We start from the raw sequence: 17,742 nt of genomic DNA on the forward strand, positions 1-17,742 counted from the left end.
AGATATTTAACAGGGGTGTGCAGACTTTTTATATTATGTGTCTATGTGTATGGAAAACTTTAAAAATCTTTGTACCTCAATAATGTCTGGGTTGACCCATCATCAATATCAAAATCAAGCAAATTAACTCATCTATTTAATAGATTTCTATGCTTATGCAATCAAAAGCCTCTTCATGGCTTACATAGAAAAAGTACAAGCCAAAACATGCAGAGTACAAAACAAAACCATCACTAAGAATACAAAAGTAAAAAAAAGATAAAGAAAAGTAAAAAATAGGTGTGGTGATATTCACATCAGAAGAAAATGATTTGGTTCTCAAAAGTTTCCATCTAAACACATGAAGTTTAAATTAATTTGGGTCAGAAGTTCAAATGTATGTATATTGTTTACAATACAAATTTAATTGTGCAATCAGAAATTTATGATATTTTTTTCATAGCTAATTTAAACCATAATTATAGTTTGTTATATTAAATAGAATGACTTTGCATAAAGAGTTTTGCATTGCACATAAACTAGTAAATTGTCGTGCAGGTTCTGAGGTTTTGCTTGATAAAAAATACAGGAAATCAGAAGTTGCATTTAAGCTTTACGTTTTTATTAAGCTGAACAAAGATGGGCTCCTTTAAAAGAGAGAAGCCCTGAATGACAAGAAATATTTATTCTTTCTGATTACATAAGCAATCCATCCAGCAAAGCTGACAGACATACAACAAAGATTTCACCCAATAAGTCTGGCACACTGTAGATAAGAAGGGAGAAAGCAGAAGTAGCTAAAAATGTTCCCTTTTCGGTGTTTCCCTGAAGACATCGTATGTTCCTGGGTGAGTTAGGACATTGGGTGTTTTCCTTGCTATCCTTTCATGACCCTGCATTCATGACTTTACAAGTTCCCAAAGACAGCAGGGCCATCTGCACATATTCACAATTGATATTCCCTATGCTGTCTCCTAATTTTCATAGCTACTTTAAACCAAATTATAGTTTGTTACATTAAATAGAATGACTTTGCATAAAGAGTTTTGCATTGCACATAAACTAGTACAGGGGTAGGCAACCCAAAACACTCAAAGAGCTATTTAGACCTGTTTCCCACTGAAAACAAAACACTGGGAGCCGCAAAAGGAAGGAATGAAGGAAAAAAATAGAAAAAAATAAAACAGGAAGAAAAAGGAAGGAAGGAAAGAAGGAAAAAGAGAAAGAAAGAAAACAGGAAGAAAAGGAAGGAAGAAAAAGAAAAAGAAAGAAAATAGGAAGAAAAGGCAGGAAGGAAGGAAAAAGAGAAAGAAAGAAAACAGGAAGAAAAGGAATGAAGGAAGAAAGGAAAAAGAGAAAGAAAGAAAACAGGAAGAAAAGGAAGGAAGGAAGGAAGGAAGGAAGGAAGAAAAAGAAAGAAAACAGGAAGAAAAGGCAGGAAGGAAGGAAAAAGAGAAAGAAAGAAAACAGGAAGAAAAGGAAGGAAGGAAGGAAGGAAGGAAGGAAAAAGAGAAAGAAAGAAACAGGAAGAAAAGAAAAGCAGGAAGGAAGGAAAAAGAGAAAGAAAACAGGAAGAAAAGGCAGGAAGGAAGGAAAAAGAGAAAGAAAGAAAACAGGAAGAAAAGGAAGGAAGAAAGGAAAAGAGAAAGAAAAAACAGGAAGAAAAGGAAGGAAGGAAGGAAGGAAGGAAGGAAGGAAGGAAGGAAGGAAGGAAAAAGAGAAAGAAAGAAAACAGGAAGAAAAAGGAAGGAAGGAAAGCAGGAAAAAGAGAAAGAAAGAAAACAGGAAGAAAAGGAAGGAAGGAAGAAAGGAAAAAGAGAAAGAAAGAAAACAGGAAGAAAAGGAAAGCAGGAAGGAAGGAAAAAGAGAAAGAAAGAAAACAGGAAGAAAAGGAAGGAAGGAAAAAGAGAAAGAAAGAAAACAGGAAGAAAAGGAAGGAAGGAAGAAAGGAAAAAGAGAAAGAAAGAAAACAGGAAGAAAAGGAAGGAAGGAAAAAGAGAAAGAAAGAAAACAGGAAGAAAAGGAAAGCAGGAAGGAAGGAAAAAGAGAAAGAAAGAAAACAGGAAGAAAAGGAAGGAAGGAAAAAGAGAAAGAAAGAAAACAGGAAGAAAAGGAAGGAAGGAAGAAAGGAAAAAGAGAAAGAAAGAAAACAGGAAGAAAAGGAAAGCAGGAAGAAAGGAAAAAGAGAAAGAAAGAAAACAGGAAGAAAAGGAAGGAAGGAAAAAGAGAAAGAAAGAAAACAGGAAGAAAAGGAAGGAAGGAAGAAAGGAAAAGAGAAAGAAAAAACAGGAAGAAAAGGAAGGAAGGAAGGAAAAAGAGAAAGAAAGAAAACAGGAAGAAAAGGAAGGAAGGAAGGAAAAAGAGAAAGAAAGAAACAGGAAGAAAAGAAAAGCAGGAAGGAAGGAAAAAGAGAAAGAAAACAGGAAGAAAAGGCAGGAAGGAAGGAAAAAGAGAAAGAAAGAAAACAGGAAGAAAAGGAAGGAAGAAAGGAAAAGAGAAAGAAAAAACAGGAAGAAAAGGAAGGAAGGAAGGAAGGAAGGAAGGAAGGAAAAAGAGAAAGAAAGAAAACAGGAAGAAAAAGGAAGGAAGGAAAGCAGGAAAAAGAGAAAGAAAGAAAACAGGAAGAAAAGGAAGGAAGGAAGAAAGGAAAAAGAGAAAGAAAGAAAACAGGAAGAAAAGGAAGGAAGGAAAAAGAGAAAGAAATAAAACAGGAAGAAAAGGAAGGAAGGAAAAAGAGAAAGAAAGAAAACAGGAAGAAAAGGAAGGAAGGAAGGAAGGAAGGAAGGAAGGAAGGAAGGAAGGGAGGAAGGAAAAGAAAGAAAACAGGAAGAAAAGGCAGGAAGGAAGGAAAAAGAGAAAGAAAGAAAACAGGAAGAAAAGGAAGGAAGGAAGGAAGGAAGGAAAAAGAGAAAGAAAGAAACAGGAAGAAAAGAAAAGCAGGAAGGAAGGAAAAAGAGAAAGAAAACAGGAAGAAAAGGCAGGAAGGAAGGAAAAAGAGAAAGAAAGAAAACAGGAAGAAAAGGAAGGAAGGAAGGAAAAGAGAAAGAAAAAACAGGAAGAAAAGGAAGGAAGGAAGGAAGGAAAAAGAGAAAGAAAGAAAACAGGAAGAAAAGGAAAGCAGGAAGGAAGGAAAAAGAGAAAAAAAGAAAACAGGAAGAAAAGGAAGGAAGGAAGAAAGGAAAAAGAGAAAGAAAGAAAACAGGAAGAAAAGGAAAGAAGGAAGGAAGAAAGGAAGGAAAAAGAGAAAGAAAGAAAACAGGAAGAAAAGGAAAGCAGGAAGGAAGGAAAAAGAGAAAGAAAGAAAACAGGAAGAATGTAAGGACCCACCCCACTTTGCATCTTAAGAAGACAGAACTCTTGGAATAGCTCTTCCAACAGGAATCCTTTATTAAGAGAAAATGGTTGCAGGCATGCTAGACAGGATTTGGGGTTCAAGCTCTCCCATTCAAGGTTTTAAGGGGTTCCCCAGTAGTCCCACCCAATCAACCCCCCTTCCAGTGATAGTTTCAAGTATCACAATTCCATCCCCTTTCTTCTTTCGTCTGGATGGAGACTTCAGATAACTACATGAAAGGCAATTACTCTTCTTTGATATGTTAAAGCTTAGAGGCCACAATAAACACACATTCAGTCCTTTGAAGTGTGCTGAAGGAAGTGAGGGCCATAAAGCCCCTTGCTCTCCCCCTTTTCTCCCTCTTATGGCAGAATCCAGAGAAGGCAGAATTGGGAGTTTCTATGTTTGATAATTAAAGATGAAATATAATTGGATTCTGACAAAGAAAAGGAAAGCAGGAAGGAAGGAAAAAGAGAAAGAAAGAAAACAGGAAGAAAAGGAAGGAAGGAAGGAAGGAAAAAGAGAAAGAAAGAAAACAGGAAGAAAAGGAAGGAAGGAAGATATAATCTTCAGCAAAGCAGCCTCCCTGCAAAAGAAACACAAGAAACTCTTATGTGAGCAGACACGTGAGCAGCTTCCCCCTCAGCCTGCTTGCAAAAACCTCGCTCTGTCTTAATTGCAGGCAAAACCTGCCGAAAGCCCAACCAGCCTGTGCAGAAGCTCCAGCCCAGCTTCTTTCCCCCATTTTAGCTGGACAACCTCTCAAATCAGCCTTTTGTGTTTATTTATTGGGGGGGGGGAAGAATCTGCAAGCATGCCAACTGGGGTTGGAGAAGAGCAGCCAGCTTACCAGCCGATCCAGGCTGAGCCCCTCCTCCCAGCAAGCGCACTGGCCGGGTGACACCCAGGCTACTTTTGAAACAGAAAGCATCTGCTTTTGAAACAAAAAGAATCAGGCAAAGTGAAATGGCTTGCCTCCACACCGGTACGTGCACACAAGATGTTGTGGGATTTTTGCATGCAGTTTACTTGTTTCTGGGGGAAGGGAGGAGGAGGCACGGAGCAGCCAGTCAGAACCCAGATTGCTTGCTTATTGAGAGAGAGAGAGAGAGAGGGAAAGAAAGAAAGAGAGGGAGGGAGGGAAGACAAGAAAGGAAGAAGAAAGGCAGGAAGAATATGGGAAGGAAAGTAAAAAGAGAAAGAAAGAAAACAGGAAGGAAGGAAGAGGAAGATATAACCTTCAGCAAAGCAACTTCCCTGCAAAAGAAACACATTTGCACACAAGCAGCTCCCCCCTCAGCCTCGCTTGCAAAAACCGCGCCCTGCCTGACGTCGGGAGCAGTGGGCAAGGCAAAGGCTTTCCTGGGAGCAGGGAGGTCCCCAGCAGCATTTGGAAGCTGAACCCACTCCCATCAAACCCTTCGGCTGGTGACTCCGAGGCCATTTACAACGGGAGCAGCGGGCAAGGCAAAGGCTTTCCTGGGAGCAGGGAGGTCCCCAGCAGCCTTTGGAAGCTGAACCCCCTCTCCATCAAGCACTTCGCCCGGGTAACGCAAGGCCGTTTTGAAAAGGGCCTACTCACCTTTCTAACAGTCTGTGAAGAATGAAGAGAGAGAAGAGGTTTGTTGGCAGTCCCACAAACGGCTTGTGGGCAATCTCACAAACCAGAGAAGTTTGTCCAATGAATTCAAACTTCACAAGTTTTTTTTTCCATGAGAAGTTTGAATTGATTGGTTGAACTTGTTTAGACCCATTTTTTGGGGAAATTCACATGGGCTGGGAGTCGCAGGAGATGGCTCAAAGAGCTGCATGTGGCTCCGGAGCCGCGGGTTGCCGACCTGTGAACTAGTAAATTATATTTCTTTTTATGTTAATAATTTTTTTTATATGATGGGACTTCATTGGTATACTTGCTTAGAAACAGTGGGAAAATTAATGGAACAGATGCAGCATGATTCCATTTACTTTAGTGGGTAGAATTGATATACTGAACATATACAGACCTGTAGGTTCTTTTTGATATCATCATGGCTTATCCCCAAGTGCTGCTGACAAGCTCCAGTATTACAGAAACAGCCTGTGCGCATATGGATATTGTAGAGCCCAGCCAGTTTGTCCACCTTGTTTCAAGAGATTCCCCCCATTCCCCAAAAAGAAAGATTCTTAATACAAGAACAAATAAAGTTTTTTTCTATCATTAGAATATTCATGAAATATGAACAAAATCCTGTAATTCTAAATAGATTTTATAATTACTGTAGAGATTTAATTATAAAGTGCTTTTCCTTTAATATTACAATATCTGTGTAAAATAATGGCTGATGGTATTTAAATACTAACACAGAAAACAAATGTTCAATAATGAGTAGAATGAGAAATACATTTTTAAACAGTAAAATATACTACCATTATCATCACTACTACACACACATACACACACGCATGTAAACAATGAATAAAAAGGAAAAATACTAGATACATTATGCTAGTTAAAATAAACTAATATAACAAGAGAGAAAAGGAGGGAAGAGGAAAGAGAGAAGGATAATTAATAAAAAATAAAAGAGGAAAAATCCATATAACAGTCATTTGTATAGAATAAAATTAATTAAATCATTTACAAGACTACATAAAAATATATTGCTTCAGCTCTGTATATTTAGAAAGACTTTTCAAAACAATATCCTGAATTAGGACACTAAACTTCTTTGCTGTAACTAAAATTTTCATCTTTGCTGTGCACCAAGCTAAAAAGAGCCAGAACTTTTCCAAGGATGATTAATTCGATGTTTTAAGAATATAGTTCAATATCATGTTAAGGTCTAATTTATTTCCAAAATTATACTGACACAGGTAATGATCTGAAACCAAAATGAAGCTATAACTGGACTACTCACAGATCATATGTTAAACAGTCTTCAATTTTTTTATAATGCCAGCGCAAAAACATTTATTCTCTAATACATAATACCAAGAATGAAAAGCCTCTTGAATGTATTTGGGTAAATATTACAGGAAGAAGAAATGACATTGTTATAGGTATATACTACATGCCACTCAAAAGCAGAGGAAACAAATGAACATTTTCTAATCAGCTAAGTCAGTGGTTCTCAACCTGTGGGTCGGGACCCCATTTGGGGTCAAACGACCATTTCACGGGGTCGCCAAACAATGCAGTCCATTTTTTTCCCTTTTCCCTAGCTGTCCTACTCCCCCTTATTGGTGGCCACACCCACTTGGGGTCACCACAACATGGGGAACTGTTTTATGGGGTCACGGCATTAGAAAGGTTGAGAACCACTGAGCTAAGTAAAGTGTGCAGGTAACATCAATAGGAAGTAAACCCTGCAGCAAATTCAACAGGTTCTTGCTTTACCTAGCTGACAACTGTCATCTGAAAGGTAGAGGCGGGAAGAAGTGCTGGTTGTACGAATTATTGGAGAGTGATCATGTCATATTAGAATTCAATATAATACAGGCAAGGTAACTGGATGAAATCGAACAAATGTTTTAGACTTTAAGAGAGGTGACTTGAACAAGCTAAAAGAAGAACTAGGGAGGATTCCCTAGATAGAAATCCTAACAGGATAAAAAGTTCAGGATATTCGGGAAATTCTGAAAAACGAGGTAATAAAGGCCCAAACAAAACTATACCACAGAGGGGGAAAAAAACCCAGAATCTCCAGATAGAGAGGCTATCAGATCTGGCTTTGGTTGAGTCTCCAGCCTGTCTTCAGGTGTTCAAGATTCCCGTGATTTGTCAGTACCTTGATCTGGTAGTGAGGCCCTTCTAGATGGTGCCACCAGACTTGAAAGGCCACCTTGACTGCCAGCAATTCTTTATCCCAGATCCTATAATTATGCTCTGTGGGATTGTGCTTGCATGAATAATTGGTGGAAGAGTTACCTGGAGTCCGAAGAGGCTTGTAGCAACACTGTTCTGATGATGGTGTCCAAAACATAGGTCTCAACTACAAATAGTCGTAATAAATCAGGATGGTGAAGGATGGGATCTGTAGCAAAGACCAATTTTAGGGTCTTTGCAGGAAAACCGCAGGAGCCACTGAACATCTTTCATTCAGCGCAAGAGCTGCCAACACGGTAAGGCCTCAGTTTTCTCAGGTGATGCCAGCAAGTGAAATCCAATGCCCCAAAAAGTCTACCATGATCTGTGCGAACTGGCACTTTTCACACTTAGAGATGGTTTTCTCACAAGCATTGCAGTACAGTTCACTCATGCGTCCAATGTTCCTAGGTAATGATAAATACACCAGAATGTCATCCAGATGAATAACCATAAATGGGTCCAATAAATCTTGGAACATGACATTTATGATATGCATAAACATGGCAGGGGGATTGGTAAGCCAGAATGTCATTCAAGTATACTCAAAGTAACAGTATTGGGTTCAGGAGGCCATTTTTCATTTGCCCCCCTTCTGGATTCACACTAGATTATGCGCCACACAAATCCAATTTTGTGAAGATGCTCGCCACCATCACTGCTCCATTAGCTCCAGAATGAGTGGAAGTGGATACTGGTTCTTTACAGTGATGGCATTCAGCTTGTGGTAATCACAGAAAAGTCTCACCTTTGACTTCTTTTTGATGAAGAGGTTGGGAGCTGCAAAATGGGATGCTGGGTGAATGAATCCCTTTCACAAGTTCTTGTCAACAAAATCCTAGCATCATCAGTCTTTTTTGGAGTGGTGAGCCGTGGTCTGGCACCCCCCGCTTGCATTGAGTTCCTCAGGTGGTTGAGGCTCCTTTCAGGTCTTTGCTGGCATAGATGTTTCTGTCCCCATTTCCATGCCTCTGTTACTGGAGCTGCTCATCAATACGAAGACAGAGGTGTAAGAGCGCCTGTAAGGTACTGGGGCAGTCCATCCAGGCCAACTCATCCAGAAGCTCTGAGGACAGACTCTCCTGGAATTGGTCCATGAGGGTCTCCTCATTCCACCACAAGTCCTGGCTTATCAGCCAGAAATCAATGATGTAGTCCATAATTGGCCATTGCCCCTGCTTTAGCTTGTGCAAACACTAATTCGCTGTCTGGGGTCCTTGAATATGGCCTTCAATTTAATACAAAACCCCACCTAATCATCCAGGAGAAGGATCTGCACTGTGATCAGCAAGGTTGCCCACTGGGCCGGCCAGGAGGCTGATGACAAACCCTACCTTTTCCCAATCCATCTGGAAGTTATCCAGCCACAAATCATAAAGAGCTGGCACTGTCCCCAAAATGTGGGATACTGCTCCAAAGTCCCATCAAATTTGTCTGGCATAGATATCAGGCATTTCTGACAAGGATGAGCTGGGATTGCTGCTTGCATCTGGATCAACTGTGAGAAGAGCAGGACCACTTCCTGGGCAAGCTGTGCATTATCTGTCAGTAACTACTCCATCCTTTTGAAGAACAGGCTTCTCTGGGAGGGGGTGAATGTGAACTGGAACAACATGTGTGACTGCACTCACACACAGACACACAGCTTTAGATTAAAAAGTCTTTATTGAGCTGCCCAAGCCTAAATATACAGTCCCCAGTAGCCCTTCAACAATTAAAGCCCACACGCACCCTCTGTGATGATCCAGGGTCACGAATGGAGGCAAAGCAATTAGCTGGTCAGAATAATTGTCTTTGTAAGCACTGCCAACATTCACCCAACAGCCCCCAGATATGCTGGCACAAGTTCAATAAAGCAGTCAACTGAGTTAAACAGTTCTTTAAAGTAGAACCTACGGAGCCTTCTAGGCTCAGAGGCAAACACGGCCTTAAGGACATCCAAGGCCCCCTGCTCCTCCACGCCCCAGTGGAACTTCACCCCTTTCCTTAACAGATTGGAAAGGGAAGCGGTCAGGGTCGCAAAACGAGGAATGAACATGTGGTAATAATTCTCAAACCCCAACAGACGCTGCACATCCTTGACCCTCCGTGGAGGCTGCCATTCTTGCAGTCACTTGCAGTGACTTTACTTTCTCCGGATCCATCTCCATACCCTCAGGCGAGATGCGATGGCCCAGAAAGTTGATTGTGGTTTGCGCAAACTGGTACTTCTCATGCTTGGCAAAGAGATGGTTATCCCGCAATCGTTGCAACACAAGCTGAACATGGTTCCAATGCTCTCGTGGGGAGGACGAGTAAATCAGGATGTCGTCAAGACAGATGACCACAAACATATCCAACAGGTCCCTGAACACGTTATGCATAAAGTGCATGAACATTCCTGGCACGTTGGTCAGGCCAAAGGGCATAACCATGTAATCAAAATGTCCATAACACGTCCGGAAGGCCATCTTCCACTCATCTCCTGCTCAAACTCAGACTAAGTTACAAGCTCCCCGTAAATCCAACTTAGTAAATATTTTGGCCTGGCGGAGCCTCTCAATGAGTTCGGGCATGAGCGGGAGTGGGTACTGATTACGGATCGTGATGGCATTCAGTTTCCGGTAATGACCGCACAGTCTAAGCTCCCCTGACTTCTTCTTCATGAAGAGTACTGGCGCAGTCAATGGGGAGGTGGAAGGCCATATAAACCTCTTCTGGAGATTCTTGTCAATGAAGTCCCTCAAAGCTGCCAACTCCAGTTCCGACAGAGAGTAAATCCGGCCAACCGGCAATTTGGCATCGGGCACTAAATCAACCGGGCAGTCATAAGACTGATGCGGGGGCAACTGATCTGCCTCTTTTTCCCCAAAGACATCAGCATAATCCCCCAACTCTGCCAGTAGGTCCAGGTCCACAGAGGTAGCCACCTTCCCTGCGCAGACATGCAGGTGATGGGTGGCACACTTCTTGCCGGGGAACCGTACTACCCCAGATGACCAAATAATCTGCGGATCATGAGCCCTCAACCATTCCAAACCCAAAACCACAGGAAAGTGAGAAACGGTAGCCACATAGAACATGGCTTATTCCATATGCAGCCCAATATGCATGTGAAGAGGTCTGGTTGCAGCAACCACTGGACCGGAACGAAGGGGCCGCCCATCAATCGTTTCCATCAAGACTGGCAGTGACAACTGCTGCTGGGGAATGGACCATTGCATGACAAAATCTGAGTCCATGAAATTAGCAGTAGCCCCGGAGTCCACCAAGGCCTGGACCTCTACCGCTCCCTGACCAGGCACGAACACAGTTGCTGGTAACACAAGGTGCTTAACAAGAGTTTGCTGAGGTGGACCTGTGTCCGAGTGAGCCCAACCTACGGAGCCCTCTAGGCTGGGCCCGGACCGTTTCCCGCCACCACTTTGGGTGCCTTCACCGGGCACTTGACCGCCATATGGCCTGGACTGCCACAATACAGGCAAAGGACTTCATGGCGGCGGCGATCTTTTTCAGCTTGGGTCAGATGGGGTCGTGCAGCCCCCAATTGCATTGGCTCCTCCGGAGGTGGTGCCAACGGTGCCACTGTCTTAACAGGTGCAGGCAAGGCCTCCGTCCATCGTCGCGCCTGTCACTGCTGGAGTCTTGCATTGATACAGAGACACAGGTTCATGAGCTCCTGCAAGGAGCGAGGGCATTCAGTGCGTGCCAGCTCATCCAGGAGTTCGGACAAAAGTCCCTCCTAAGACTGGTCCATAAGCGCCACCTCATTCCACTGCAGTTCCTGAGAAACCAACTGAAATGTAGCAATGTAGTCTGTCAGTGAACCATGCCCCTGTCGCAACTCTCTCACCTGACGGTTTGCAGTCTGGGCCTTAATTGGGTCCTCAAACGTGGCCTTGAGTTGCTGGAAAAACTCTGCATAATTGTCCAGCAGCTGATTGGGCTGGGTCAGCAGGGGTGTTGCCCAACATGCTGCCGTTCCTGTCAACAGGCTTAGCACAAACCCCACCTTATCCCGGTCAGTGGGGAAGTCCTCCGGCCGAAGGCTCATACATAACTGGCCCTGCCCAAAGAACGATGGGAATCATGCCTGTGAGCCATCAAACTTGTCTGGCACTGGAATAGGGTTTCTGCGGTGTGGCCGAGCTGCTTGCATCTGTGCCATCTGTGCAATCAGGAGGGCCACTTGCTGTTTTTGCTGATCATTTTCCGCATGGAGCTGATCCGTGGTTGCCCTACTTGGTCTGGAGAAACAATTGGGAGTGGGCCGGGAACAAAATGTGATGACCCAGGGCCCCGAATGGAGGCAAAGCAATTAGCTGGTCAGAATGATTGTCTTTGTAAGCACTGCCAACGTTCACTCAACAGCCCCCAGATATGCTGGCACAAGTTCAATAAAGCAGTCAACGGAGTTAAACAGTTCTTTAAAGTAAAAGAGATAACAAACAAAGTATGATCTTTTCAACACCCAGCTTGCCTGTAACCTGCAAACTGCAAAACTGAGGACAGCGAGGAGAACTCAGCAGGAAACAAACTTGATCCAAAATGCAAACAGTCCAGGTACAAGAGCTCACATCACAAGAGTTCACGTTTGTTCCCAGCAAATGCCCCACCCCACAGCGTCTCCTTAAATACCTACTCCCCAGGGAACTCCATGTCGTCTTCAGAGTCAGGCTCGGACAGAGGCATGACACCCTCTGAGTTCCACCAGAGGTTCTAAGGAGCTAGCAAGAGGAGCGGTCTGAATTCCCGAAGGCAGGCAGATGCCAGAACAAAGGCATTCAACAAGGCAAGAGTTCCAAAGGCTTGAATTAGTCCATGGGGCAAGGCAAAACACGATAAGCAGGAATCACAGAGCAAGGAATCCACACATGTTGTTCCAACAACGCCCATCTCATTGGGCCGATCAAATAGATAATGCCAGTACAGCCTCTCACAATGGGCGAGGCTACCTTCTCACAAGTAATCTGGCTGACCAGGGTTGTTCCCATTGCATCTCCGCCCTGCTTTTGTTCTTTGTGTGAAGCCTCCAGATTAATTTGCTGCAGCTGTGGCTCCCTCTGCTCAGGCTCAGCCTGCAATCCTTCATTCAGGCTGTAGCTGCTCCATCTAGCTACAGCCCTCTGATCCTTGGTCCATGTCTCCATACAACCCCCCAAGGCAAGATGGCAGCACCAAGATGTCCCATTCTATTGTCTGGTGGGGCCTAGGAAAAGATCCTTATCTGCCATTGCTCCCACTCTGCGGAATATTCTTTCCCTGATGGTGAGGTGGGCCCTTATTTTCTTGGCCTTCCATAAATTTATAAAAACATGGCTCTGTGCCATTGCTTGAGACAAAAAGAGGAGCATACATGGAGCTGGTACATGCCCTGAAAGCCTTCCCCCCACCTCTAATTTTCAACATTCCTTGCCTGTTTTACATTTTATATATTACTTTTATGTATTATTGTTAGGAAGAGGGCTGGTTCTTAAATACCATAGATATATAGGTAGGTAGGTAGGTAGGTAGGTAGGTAGGTAGGTAGGTAGGTAGGTACCTACTGTAATTTAAGAACCAAACTGAAAACTAAAGGAGATAAGAGCATTTTTGATGAGTAGCAAGAAACAACTAAATAGAGATTGAGAAGAAATCTACTTGTAATAGATTTTAGAATTATCAAATTGTAATGGACAAATTACAAATAAAAACTTTTAAAAACCTCAAAAAACCCCCTCAGATATAAAGAGGTGATATACGAAGCATATCCAGGGTCAGCCACAAAGGACTCAGATGCCTATATACTAATAATCAAATTTTGAAGAACAAACAGGGTGAACTTGAAATACTAGTATACGAGGGCAGATATGATATACAGTACTGTGCAAAATGTTAAGCAGTTGTGCAAAATTGCTGTACATTAAGAATGCTTTCAGAAATAGAAGTATTAACAGTTTATTTTTTATCAATTAACAAAATGGAAGTAAATGAACAAAAGAGAAATACAAATCAAATCAATATTTGGTATGATAACCCTTTGCTTTCAAAACAACATTGTTTTTGAAAGCATTCTAGATTTACAGCATTTCTGCACAACTGCCTAAACATTTTGCACTAGTACTGTAGTTGCTATTACTGAAACTTGGTGGGATGAAACTCACAACTAGAATGTGCTGCTGGAAGAATATAAACTGTTCAAAAGAAATAGACCTAACATAAGAGGAGATAGAGTTGCATTATATGTAAGAAATCACTACACCTCTACAGAAATGTGTAAAACTAAAGAGAGAAGCCTCCCTGGATACATATCGGTTAATACTCCAGGCCAACCAACCAAGCACAAGAAATTGATCAACTTTTTGCCATTAACTAATGTGTGCAGAAACACACCAAAGTAGTAATGGGGACTTAACTACTCTGACATCAATTGGAAGACAAATTCTGCATCAAGTAGGAGACCAAACAGATTCCTGACAAGCCTAGTTGACAATTTTGTCATCCAAAAGGTAGAGGAGAGAACTAGAGGGTAAATTATACCAGGATTAATTCTTACTAACAGAGAAGATATGACAGAGAGGGTTGAAATTGCAGGAACTTTGGAGGAAAATGACCATGTAATATTGGAATTCAATACAATGCAGATACAAGAATAGAACAAAATTAAAACTAGTGTCTTAATTTTAAAAGAACTGATTTCAACAAAATTAGAGAGAGCTTGGGAAAGAAGGAAGGAAGGAAGGAAGGAAGGAAGGAAGGAAGGAAGGAAGGAAGGAAGGAAGGAAGGAAGGAAAATTTTAAAGGGGAAAACAACTCAAGAAGCTTGGGAAACTCTGAAAAATTTGATTATAAAAGCCCAGTCCAGCATAGTACCATTGAAAAAGAAAAATAAGAAATCCAAGAAGAAACCAGCATGGTTGCATAAAGAACTCTCTGAAAGACAAAAAGGACATGTGTAAAAAAAATTGGAAATAGGGACACATAACTAAGGCAGAATACCATCACATAGCCCAGCTCTGCAAAGAGGAAAGCTAAGGCTCAGAGTGAACTAAGCTTGCAACAAATGTCAAAAATAATTTAATTTTTTTTTAATTGGTAAAAAACAAAAAATAAAAGTCAAGGAAACAATTGGTCCACTAATGGGATAAGATGCAAGGAAGTAATGGGAGCAGGAAGAAAGCAGAGCTGCTTAATTCATTCTTTGCATCTGCCTTTACACAAAAGGAAAAAAATAGCCAAGCCTACAAAAAAAAAAAAAACAGAATCGTAAAAGCCAGACTGGAAATATAAATTAAATTGGCAAGAAAATGTTAAAAAAACATCTATCTACCCTAGATAAGTTCAAATTATCAGGACCAAATGGATTACATCCCAGAGTTCTGAAAGAGCTAGTAGATGTGATCTCAGAAACACTGAACCATATCTTTCAAAGATCTTGGAGCACCATGGAACTAACAGAAGACTGGAAAAGAGCTGATATGGTTTCCATTTTCAAAAAAGAGAAAATATGGATGCAAGAAACTACCTAGATCAACACCTCTACTAGACCAAACTAATTAGACCAGGGGTGTCAACTCAATTTTATTGAGGGCCGCATCAGCAATGTGGTTACCCTGGGGGAGACAAGTGGATGTGGCCAGGGTGGGCATGGCCTACTGAGTGAGCATGGCTGGGATGGGTGTGGTCTACTGGGTGGGGATGGCCAGGACTACACTGCTCACTTCAAGAGTCCCTGTGGGGACATGGGCAGATCTGAGGGTCTCCAGCAGAGGGGGGTAGGACCGGGGCAAGTACCAAGACATGGTCCACTGGAGGAGCCTCACTGTCCCTCTTATGCCATGCAGGGGGGCTGGACGGTGGCATGGGCTGCTCAGAGCCCTGGGCAGCAGAGGTCAAACACCTAGCCCAGCCCTCAAGCTCCCGCTGCACCAAGCCCCATCCCACCTCCCCAAGGGGGCAGCTGGTTGTGCTTACCTCCTCCTCCAGGCTGCTGCTGCTGTGCTTGCTTTCCTTAGCCAGGTTGCTCATGATAGTTATGAAAGCAAAGTCAGAGGGAGGCCCACTCCCTCTCCATGTAAGGAGACCCGGCTTTGTATCCAAAGCATCCTTAACAATAGATGGGAGACCCCTAAGATAGGCCAGGAGGAGGGGGCAAGGGGATGGTGAAAAGACAGCAGGGCAGGACTAAGGCAGGATTTCCCTCAGACCCTCCCTCCCTCTCCTTCCTCTCTCTCCTTCCTCCCTCTCCTTCCTTCCTTCCTTCCTTCCTTCCTTCCTTCCTTCCTTCCTTCCTTCCTTCCTTCCTTCCTTCCTTCCTTAAGAACAGATTGGTGAGAAAATATTTGAGATGAGGGAGGAAGAAAAACAGGCAAGAAACAAAAGGTGATACTCCCCAGTGCATGCCCAGCAGGGGCGGGGCGACATGGTAGGGGCTGGTCCCTTGCTGTTTCCAGACAGCCTTGTGGAGCTAACTGAATGCCATAGATGGCCACCACAAAATGGTACATTGGCTCCCGGCTGGCCTGGGCCTGGGCCAAGGCAGCGGGAGCTGTTCTGTCACTGCTTCCAGGATGGCTTTGCAGGCCACATGACACGACTTTGCGGGCCGGATCTGGCCTGGGGGCCTTGTGTTTGACATGTCTGAACTAGACCAATCAGCCTGACATTAATACCTTTTCCAGGGAAGATCCTGGAAAAGATAATCAAGCAACAGATCTACGAACACCTAGAACAGTGATGGTGAACCTTTTAGAGACCGAGTGCCCAAACAGCAACCCAAAACCCACTTATATATCATTGGGTGCCGGGTGGGCATGGCCCATTGGGTGGGTGTGGCCAATTGGGTAAGCGTGGCCCATTGGGTGGGCATGGCTGCGGTGGTAACAGCAGATTGGGTGGAATTAAAAAGTTTAATCAATCAATTACAACTTTTCGAGATCTTGAAATTGATTGATTAAACCTTTTTTTTTTGCACACCGCAGCGGAGGCCTAAAGCGAAAAGGTTTTATAAAACCCAGCTGAAGGCCCAGGACTGGAGTGATGGCACGCGTGCCCACAGAGAGGGCTCTGCGTGCCACCTGTGGCACGTGTGCCATAGATTCGCACCACAGACCTAGAAGAAGCAAAGTTATAATCAGAAGCTAACACAAGTTTGTCAAAAAAGGACCATGCCAAACAAATCTTATTTTATTCTTTGACAAAGTGACTAAATTAGTAAACTAATACTTAGTATACTTAGATTTCAGAAGGTATTTAAAAAAGCAGACCACAACTTACTTCTTGGTAAGTAAGAAAAATGTGGGATAGACAGTATCACCACCAGATGGATTCATAACTGGTTGACAAACCAGACTCAATGTGCAGTACTTAATGGAACTACATTTACAAGGAGGGAAGTGAGCAGTAGGGTATCCCAAGGATCTGCCTTAGGCCCAATACTCTTCAACATTTTCATAAATGATTTAAATGAGGGGATAGAAGGGGACTCATCAAATTTGCAGATGATGCCAAGCTGGCAGGAATAGTCAACACCTCAGAAAATAGGTTAGTGCCAGGCTGCATTAACAGAGGGATAGAATCAAGATCACGTGAAGTGTTAGTACCACTTTATAATGTCTTTGTAAAACCACACTTGGAATACTGTATCCAGTTTTGGTCACAATATAAAAAAGATGTTGAGATTCTAGAACAGGGGCGCGAACTGCCGGCCTGCAAACCGGACACCATCCCGATACGTTGTGCGACGTCACATGACATCACGAGTTTGACATGTCTGCTCTAGAAAGAGTGTAGAGAAGATAAACAAAGATGATTAAAGGGCTGCAGGCTAAAACATATGAAGAATAATTGTAGGGATTAGGTATGTCTAGTCTAGTGAAAAGAAAGGCTAGCAGTGATATGATAGCAATGCTCCAATATTTAAGAAGCTGCCACGAAGAGGAGGAGGTCGACTTATTCTCCAAAGCACTTGAAGACAGGACAAGAAATAATGGATGGGAACTAATCAAGGAGAGAACCAACCTACAGCTAAGAACTCACCTGACAGTGAGACCAAATAACTAGTGGAATAGCTTGCCTCCAGAAATTGTGGGTGCTCCATCATTGGAGGTTTTTAAGAAGAGCTTGAACAGCCATTTATCTAAAATGGTATAGGATCTCCTCCTTGGATAGAGAGTTGGACCAGAGGACCTCTGGTGTTCCTTCCAACTCTATTATTTTGCTCTGTTATTCTTTTTATGATCAAGGGTATCCATCCCATCAAACCAAAAGAAAGTCCGGAATGGTAGAGGATCTCTGGGCACAGCAGGGGTTTTGACTATTATTCTATGTTCTGTGTTCTAAATGATGGTGGAAACCAATATTTTCTTAGAATGTACTTCATATATTCAATCTGAATCATATTGAAGACTTTTCAGCATTCAACAAAATTAGAAGCCTTGATTCCAATTTATGTGTTACAATGTCCAAATTATCAATCATCAGGCAAATGTTGTCAAATCCTTTTCTATTTTATATAAATCCAAAGAGAAATGGATGGATTATAGTATTTTATTTTATTTTATTTTATTTTGTAAGAGCAAGAGCAGTAGCACTCAGACCTGTGTACTGTTTAGTGCTTTATAGCTAT

The 17,742-nt window shown here is 42.7% G+C and overlaps 1 protein-coding gene across 3 annotated transcripts in view; it reads right to left on the reverse strand.

Annotated features, from left to right (window-relative positions):
* Positions 1 to 17,742, reverse strand: part of MOCOS (molybdenum cofactor sulfurase) — a 252,233-nt gene that overhangs the window by 95,085 nt on the left and 139,406 nt on the right. For 2 of the 3 annotated variants that reach the window (XM_039332021.1, XM_039332014.1), the window contains one exon: positions 5,317 to 5,433. The exons of the other annotated variant lie outside the window; for it this stretch is intronic. In XM_039332021.1, the coding sequence (XP_039187955.1) occupies positions 5,317 to 5,433 (117 nt within the window). The remainder of the gene's footprint in view (positions 1 to 5,316; positions 5,434 to 17,742) is intronic. 3 annotated transcript variants of the gene reach the window in all.

The sequence above is a fragment of the Crotalus tigris genome, unplaced genomic scaffold (assembly GCF_016545835.1).
Source record: "Crotalus tigris isolate CLP2741 ecotype Arizona unplaced genomic scaffold, ASM1654583v1 scf7180000017623.1712378, whole genome shotgun sequence".
Lineage (NCBI taxonomy): Eukaryota > Metazoa > Chordata > Lepidosauria > Squamata > Viperidae > Crotalus > Crotalus tigris.